This window comes from Mandrillus leucophaeus, unplaced genomic scaffold, assembly GCF_000951045.1.
Source record: "Mandrillus leucophaeus isolate KB7577 unplaced genomic scaffold, Mleu.le_1.0 Scaffold2, whole genome shotgun sequence".
NCBI classification, from domain to species: Eukaryota; Metazoa; Chordata; class Mammalia; order Primates; family Cercopithecidae; genus Mandrillus; species Mandrillus leucophaeus.
The window spans coordinates 12,386,399-12,395,064 of NW_012102031.1; the positions used below are offsets into that span (position 1 = coordinate 12,386,399).

An 8,666-nucleotide genomic window follows, 5' to 3' on the forward strand; every position below is an offset into this window, starting at 1 on the left:
CTGGCATTGTTGTGTTTATTTCCTCTCTGAAACCCTTCCTAATTTTGTTTGGAGACAGGGTCTCACTGTGTGTCGCTCAGGCTGGAGTACAGTGGTGCAATTGTGGCTCACTGCAGCTTCAACCTCCTGGGCTCAAGCGGTTCTCTCACCTCAGCCTCCCAAGTAGATGAAACTACAGGCACACACCACTATAACTTTTTTCTTATTTTTTGTAGAGGCAGGGTCTTACCATGTAGCCCAGGCTAGCCTTCCTAATTTCTAACCAGCCAAGCTATGCTCAGTATGTTCCTTTAGGGAAGTGATCTGAAAAAGTTTAAATTTTTCTTTAAAACCCATAGAAATTGGGCACTGTGGCTCACACCTGTAATCCCAGCACTTTGGGAGGCAGAGGTGGGCGGATCATGAGGTCAAGAGATCGAGACCATCCTGGCCAACATGGTGAAACCCCGTCTCTACTGAAAATGTAAAATTAGCTGGGCATGGTGGTGCGCACCTGTAGTCCCAGCTACCCAGAAGCCTGAGACAGAAGAATTGCCTGAACCTGGGAGGCAGAGGTTGCAGTGAGCTGAGATCACGCCACTGCAACCCAGCTTGGTGACACAGTGAGACTCCATCTAAAAAAAAAAAAAAAAGTTAATTGGACTCTCTTGATTTAGGAGAAATCAGCTATGGCCTTTTTCCTTGAGCTTTAAAGACCCCAACGGGTCAGTTTACACTGGACTGACCCTATAGATAGCGTAGCCTTGTGGCTAATACCAGGATATCTATAGTGTAATTTCCAAGATTAAACTGACCTAGTGAAAACAATTTGTTTATTAAGGAATCATCTATTACATATGGTAGTTTCTCAAACTAAATCATGTTTACTGGGGCATCCTGTTTCTCTAAGCTCAGAGTTCTGATTCAACCCACTGAAGTCTAAGAATTTCCCTTAAGACTCACGCATTGGCCGGGCGCGGTGGCTCAAGCCTGTAATCCCAGCACTTTGGGAGGCCGAGGCGGGTGGATCACGAGGTCAGGAGATCGAGACTATCCTGGTCAACATGGTGAAACCCCGTCTCTACTAAAAATACAAAAAACTAGCCGGGCGTGGTGGCGGGCGCCTGTAGTCTCAGCTACTTGGGAGGCTGAGGCGGGAGAATGGCATGAACCCGGGAGGCGGAGCTTGCAGTGAGCCGAGATCACGCCACTGCACTCCAGCCTGGGAGCACAGCGAGACTCCGTCTCAAAAAAAAAAAAAAAAAAAAGACTCATGCATTAATTGACTCCTTGTGTTCTGTATCACGTTCCTCACAATTGTTTTATTATTCACCTTAACTATTAGTACATACACAGCACTGACGGATAAAGATTCTACAGAATACAGTACGGTTGTGAGTCCCCTTTCCTAACTGGAAGTTTTTCAGTCCTGCTATGCGGTTATACTTATTTCCCATGCTACTCAAGTTAATTTACCAGAGTTGTAGGTATTTGTCCATTTAGGACCATTTTGGGACTCCATGCTAAAGGGTCAGATAATGAGGTGAAGGTCAAGGTGGTTGGATTTTTGACTACAAGGGTAGTACAGTCTTGAGCAGCCTGAGTCTTCAGTGTTAGGGAATAATGACTATAAGCCTGGAACTGCCCACCCTGCCCTGTACTTGCAGGAATACAAGAATGCAGGTCACCTTTCAACAAAACCTGGCTTTGTGGATTATGCATGAAGTCAGTCTCTTCCTGGTACTTTCCCTTCAACCTCATTAGTAATCCCCTTCCCCCATGCTATTCACTCCATGTAATTCCTCAGCTTCAGAAATAGACCCTATGTTTAGAATTTTTGGCAAATGCTTTCTGGTTTCCACAGGTGGAAGCTGGAAAGCAGTCCCAAGTGTCAATGGCAGAACACCGATGCCTGAATCCAGTTCCACCTTTCCTGTGTATCCTCTCTTCCACTTACCTTACTTCCCCTTCATGTTGAACCAACGTTAATAGGTGCAAGGTAAGGAGGACTGGTTTGAAGCTGCTAGTAAAGGCTTCCTTTTCAGGCTAGAAGCTAGTAGGACAGAAATGGGTACCATGCAAAGAGCAAAGCCATTAGCTGGTGATTGGCAAAATGGAGGCAGAAGGAAATAAGGGAGTGTTGCTAAGAGTATCAGCAGAAACTAGACATACAGGTTTTAGCAAAAGTATTTTGGCAAACGGACTACAGGAAGCAGGGGTGAGGGATGAAGGCAAAAGACACATGAATGCAGTCTTCAAGGAGCTAAGACCTTGATGTAGGATGAGGGCAGAGAGAAAGGGATGTCTTTGGAGAAACTTTTGATGTCTTGCAGGCATGAGATGAGTTCAGAAGCAATCAGTGCTGGAAGGATATGCAAAATAAAAGTTAAGAGAAACTAAGGATATAGAAGGCATCCTGAAAGTAAAACAGCTGAGGGCCACAAAGCATATAATGGAAAATCTGTTAAGCTGGGGAGGTCAGGTAGGAGAGGAAAGAACAGTCCCTCCCAAGGGAGGTCAGTGGTAAAAGGAAGTGTGAATGAAGTGAACAGAGAATGCAGCTAGGCCTTCCCCTAGGAGATAGCTACTGAGTGTCTTATAAGCCAGACTATTAAGAGGAAAGGGAAGTGTGAGGTCCATTGGCCTTTTGTTGTGAACTATGAGCATAAACACAAATCAAGAATGACAATAACTTACAGGGCTAAATTCTGGTTCTTCAATAATTCTATTCCCTTTACCAACAACTGATTCAAAAATAGACATGTGGCTGGGCGCAGTGGCTCACACCTGTAATCCCAGCACTTTGGGAGGCCGAGGTGGGCAGATCATGAGGTCAGGAGATCGAGACCCTCCTGGCTAACACGGTGAAACCCCATCTCTACTAAAAATATTAAAAAATTACCCAGGCGTGGTGGTGGGTGCCTATACTCCTGGCTACCTGGGAGGCTGAGGCAGGAGAATGGTGTGAACCTGGGAGGCAGAGCTAGCAGTGAGCTCATGCTACTGCACTCTGGCCTGGGTGACAGAGTGAGACTCCATCTCAAAAAAAAAAAGAAAAATCCAGGTGAGAGACCATGGTGGACTGGACATAAAGACCAATGGTCACCCAGGCTGGAGTACAGTGACCCATCTTAGCTCACTGCAGCCTGGACCCTCCAGGCTCAAGCAATCCTCCCACCTCAGCCTCCCAAACAGCTGGGACTACAGGCACGCACCACCATGCCCAGCTAATTTTTTAAATTTTTAGTAGCGATTGGGCCTCGCTATGTTGTCCAGGCTGGTCTCGAACTCCTGAGCTCAGGTAATCTTCCTGCCTTGGCCTCCCAAGGTGTGAGCTACTGGGCCCAGTCCCCTCTGCCCATATTGTTACCCACCACACAAAGATTTTTATCAAAATCAATTTCACATAATCAGAGCAATCCCCTTAAATTCCTATATTCCTAGCTCCCCAAACATCTGATTATGTCCTTAGTATCCTCTCAAGTAGTCCTGACACCAACCCTCCTCCTAAACCTCCCACCTCCATACATACACATATGTGAACACACAAACCTGCTTTGATCACACCAGTTGCCTCGCTTGCAACGTTCTGCCTTCACACCTTTGCCCAAGTTATTGGCTGAGGCCAGGACTTCCATGGGGATTCAAGCAGAAAGGCTGGGTTATGGAAAAGAAGGCATTTAGTTGGCCAGGCGTGATGGCTCATGCCTGTAATCCCAGCACTCTGGGAGGCCGAGGCGGGCAGATCACATGAGGTCAGGAATTCAAGACCAGCCTCACCAACATGGAGAAACCCCATCTCTACTAAAAAATACAAAATTAGCAGGGCATGGTGGTACATGCCTGTAACCCCAGCTACTCAGGAGACTGACACAGAAGAATCGCTTGAGCCCGGGAGGCGGAGGTTGCGGTGAGCGGAGATCACGCCATTGCACTCCAGCCTGGGCAACAAGAGCGAAACTATCTCAAAAAAAAAAAAAAAGAAGAAAGCATTTAGTGGCCCAGCTGGCAGCATTTCAGCTCAACATTCAGCCCAACACTGATGATGTACAGCTGTGCTCTGCATAGGGCAGACAGCCCAGTAAAAGGCTGGATGCAACAAAAGCCAAGAGTCATTGAGTACTTATACGTCAAATACTGTGCTAAGCAATTTATAAGTACCTATCCCTACATTACCGACAATCACGACGGCAGAAAGTAACTATTACTATCTCCATGTTACATGAGGAAACTGAGGCTCATAAAGGTTGGGTAATTTGTTCAGGGCTCCACAGCTAACTAGAGGTGGACCTGAAATTTCAAACCCTGATCTGCCTGGTCTAAGTACTTAAATTACATGATCTCCCAAAACAGGTTGGCCTTGCAGGGAGTGATCAGTTAACTTTACATAAAGTCCTTCCTCTCTCCAGTATCATGTGGGAAAGACCACTTGAAAGGATTGAAAGCCACATCTAGTTTGGAAGGGGTTCCCATAAGTAAACATCAAAGAAGATGCTGCATGTCATGTTTTTATCCATTTCACACTCAAGATCAAGTTTCCAAGGATCCCTTCTGTAGCTACTTCACCGTATATACCCTTCCTCATTCAGCCCATCCCAAAACAAATTCTGACAATGACACATGAGCTGTATGTAGCTGACCAGCCTACCAGGTCTTTTATGCAGTTCGACATACAAGGTGACACCAAGGTAAGACAAATGAAGTTCCGGTTTGGGTGCCTCCATCTCCCTCCCCTGGATCCTGATCCAGTGACTGCCAAAACCAGAAAGAACTGGGGTAGGGTGCTTGATCATGGGGAAGGCTGTTGTGGTTCGCCCGGCAGATGGGAAAGGGGAAAAGTTTCACTTCTTCACAATTTGAATGACATCCTCGTCCTCCAACGTATGGTCTTTACCCACTTTCTGAGGATTGTGTTTCACAGACAGACCCCAGACCAGAGCACTGTATGGAAGGGAAAAAGAACAGTCAGTGTAAATAATAACCTAGCTTCTGCCCTATTTGCCTGGATGCCACCCTTCTGCTCAGATTTAGAATCACACACTTAAGAACTACAGATGCACAAAAGTTTTATCTTCCTGAATAGCATGAGACACTGAAGCCTTAACATACAAGGCAACAAAGACTTCTGGAAGTTGTGTGGTTCCTCTTATTGCAGAAAGTCAAAGACAAAAAACATGATTAGTATAAAGAGCCTCGTTTAAAATTAAAAGAAAGCATGAATTTGTTACAGAGAAATACCCTGGGCCGGGCGCAGCAGCTCACGCCTGTAATCCCAGCATTTTGGGAGGCCAAGGCGGCAGATCACCTGAGGTCAGGTGTCTGAGACCAGCCTGGCCAATATGGTGAAACCCTGTCTCTACTAAAAATACAAAAATCAGGCCGGGCGTGGTGGCTCACGCCTGTAATCCCAGCACTTTGGGAGGCCCAGGTGGGTGGATCATGAGGTCAAGAGATCGAGACCATCCTGGCCAACATGGTGAAACCCTATCTCTACTAAAAATACAAAAAATTAGCTGGGAGTGGTGGCACACACCTGTTGTCCCAGCTACTCGGGAGGCTGAGGCAGGAGAATCACTTGAACCTGGGAGGCGGAGGTTGCAGTGAGCCAAGATCACGCCTCTGCACTCAAGCCTGGGCGACGGAGTCTCACTCACTCTCAAAAAACAACACACACAAAAAAAACACAAAGCACAGATAAGGGATTGATATGGTCAAGGACATGAAGGAAATGGAAAAGGGGTAAGTGTTACAATTAATTAGGCCTGAAGCTGAAAGTTTTCTATTATTAAGAGAGTTGTACCAGCCTGGGCAGCATGGAGAAACCCTAGCTCTACAAAAATAGAAAAAATTAGCCAGGCATGGTGGTTTGCACCTGTAGTCCCACCTATATGAAAGGCTGAAGTGGGAGGCTTGCTTGAACCCAGGAGTTCAAGGCAGCAGTAAACCACGATTACACCACTGGACTCCAGCCTGGGCGGCAACAGAACAAGACCCTATCTCAAAAAATAATAATAATAAAAATAAAAATAAAGATAGTTGTGCTATAACTAAACAAAAAGAAAAAAACAGTAAAATAAGGAGCAAATAAAATCCTGTTTGCTTCGATATGTTTCTTATCTGAGACATTTTTCTCCCCTTTTTAATTCCCTGGTAAATTTAAAGTTCTGAAGGTTTTGAACAGTGTTTTGCACCATAGAAGGAAAGAGCTATATCTCTAAATCTACAAAGTCTGAAAAAGGACAGTGTTTAACTTTTTACAAAAGTCATCTTTCCCAGTTAAAGTAACTGCCAAAGCATAATGTTTTGACTGGTGGAAATTAGCACTTACATGTCGAATATAGTTGTTTTATATATAAGGATCTGAAGGTCAATAAAGGACTTCACTCTCTCAGTACTCTTAGGATCAGAAACAAGTTTTGTTTTTTCTTTGTTTGGCTGGTTTTTTGAGGCAAGGGTCTCAGTCTGCTGCCCAGGCTAGAGTACAGGGGCATGATCATTATCATGGCTCGCTGCAACATCAACCTCCTGGACTCAAGCAATCCTCCTACCTCTGCCTCCTGAGTAGCTGGGACCACAGGTGCCTGGTACCGTGTCTGGCTAATTTTTTAATTTTTTATAAAGACGGGCGTCTCACTATATTGCCTAGTCTGATCTCACACTCCTGGACTCAAGCAGTCCTCCTGCCTTGGCCTCCCAAAGTGCTGAGATTACAGGCGTGAGCTACCCCACCTAGCCCTATTTTCTTCTTTTGTTTTTAACCCTTTTTCCTATTCAGAAAAAAAAATGCAGCGGGTGGGGTGGCTCACGCCTGTAATCCCAGCACTTTGGGAGGCCAAGGTGGGTGGATCACGAGGTCAGGAGATCGAGACCATCCTGGCTAACACATGGTGAAACCCCATCCCTACTAAAAATACAAAAATTTAGTCCGGTGTGGTGGCAGGCACCTTGGAAGCCTTGGCAGGCTACTTGGAAGGCTGAGGCAGGAGAATGGCATGAACCCGGGAGGCAGAGATTGCAGTGAGCCCAGATCGCACCACCGCACTCCAGCCCAGGCAACAGAGCAAGACTGTCTCAAAAAAAAAAAAAAAAAAAAGAGGAAGTCCGGGTGCAGTGGCTAGTGTCTGTAATCCCAGCACTTTGGGAAGCCGAAGCAGGAGGATCACTTGAGCCCAGGAGTTCGAGACCAGCCAGGGCAACATAGGGAGACCCTGTCTCTACAAATAAAAAAAAAAATTAGCTGGGCATGGTGGCACACATCTATGGTCTCAGCTACTCAGAAACTGAGGTAGGAGGATTGCTTGAGCCTGGGAAGTCGAGACTGCAGTGAGCTGTAACAGAGCCACTACACTCCAGCCTGAGAGACAGAGACCCTGTCTTAAAAATAATACTAAGTGAGAAGGCTAAAATGAACCCTGTAGTATTGAACTAGAATCAGAGGTAACAGTATAAACTCATGGTTTTTAGGAAAGATGGATAAATGGATAGTGAGGAAGGATAAGACAGAGAAATACAGATGTGTATATAAGCATCATCAGTATCCATACATGTATTTCCTAACTTTATTTGCTAAGAGGGCCTACAGGCAATGATAACCTATTTGCTAACAATGAGTACACTTAGCACCCACATCTTGAAAACTGGAGCTCCTTGGAGAAGTGACTAATTTCCAGGGCTAGTGCAGGCAAAATCAATGTCATTTGGGAACATCTAAGTATTAACAGTACCAAAAAGTAAGGAAAGGCTGGGCACAGGTGGCTGATGCCCGTAATCCTGCACTTTGGGAGGCAGAGATGGAAGGATCACTTGAGCCCAGGAATTTGAGAAGCCTGGGCAACATAGCAAGACCCCATCTCTACAAAAAATAAATGGCTCATGCCTGTAATCCCAGCACTTTGGGAGGCGAAAGTAGGCGGATCACTAGAGCTCAGGCATTGGAGACCAGTCTGGGCAACACAAGTCAGACCCTGTCTCTATAAAAAATAATAGAAAAAACTAGCTGGACATGGTGGCTCACACTTGGGGTTCCAGCTACTCAGGAGGCTGAGGCAGGCTGAGGCTTGAGCCCGTGAGATCAAGGCTACAGTGAGCTGTGATTGTGCCACTGCACTCCAGCTTGGGCAACAGTGAGACCCTGTCTCAAAAAAAAGCAGCTTATCAAAAGAACACAGGGGCCAACACGAAGGAGTTCCTAATGGCCAAAGCTTTGTTATAACTTGAGCAACAAAATAATAACATTGTTAGATTACATCCTATAGAATAAAATAATCTAGAGCTCATACTAATAGGAATTATGAGTTAAATAGGGGAAGTGGTAGCTCTAACATACAGAAGTCCAATAAATAAACATAAAATAAAAAAGGAAAATAAAGAATCACCATTAGGCCAGGCGTGGTACCTCATGCCTGTCTGTAATCCCAGCACTTTGGGAGGCCGAGGCAGGCAGATCACCTGAGGTCAGGAGTTTCAGACCAGCCTGACCAACATGGTGAAACCTCATTTCTACTAAAAATACAAAAATTAGCCAGGCATGGTGGCACACGCCTGTAGTACTAGCTACTCAGGAGGCTGAGGCAGAAGAGTCGCTTGAACAAGGGAGCCAGAGGTTGCAGTGAGCTGAGATCACGCCACTGCACTCCAGCCTGGGTGAGAGGGCGAGACTCTGTCTTAAAAAAAAAAAAAAAAAAAAA

The 8,666-nt window shown here is 45.6% G+C and overlaps 1 protein-coding gene across 1 annotated transcript in view; it reads right to left on the reverse strand.

The window, feature by feature from the left end:
- Window positions 1–4,605: 4,605 nt before the first annotated feature.
- The window catches only part of DRG1 (developmentally regulated GTP binding protein 1), a 38,942-nt gene continuing 34,881 nt past the window's right edge, over window positions 4,606–8,666 (reverse strand). The window contains exon 9 of the mRNA XM_011979020.1: window positions 4,606–4,920. Coding sequence (XP_011834410.1) covers window positions 4,821–4,920 — 100 coding nt within the window. The 3' untranslated portion in view covers window positions 4,606–4,820. The remainder of the gene's footprint in view (window positions 4,921–8,666) is intronic.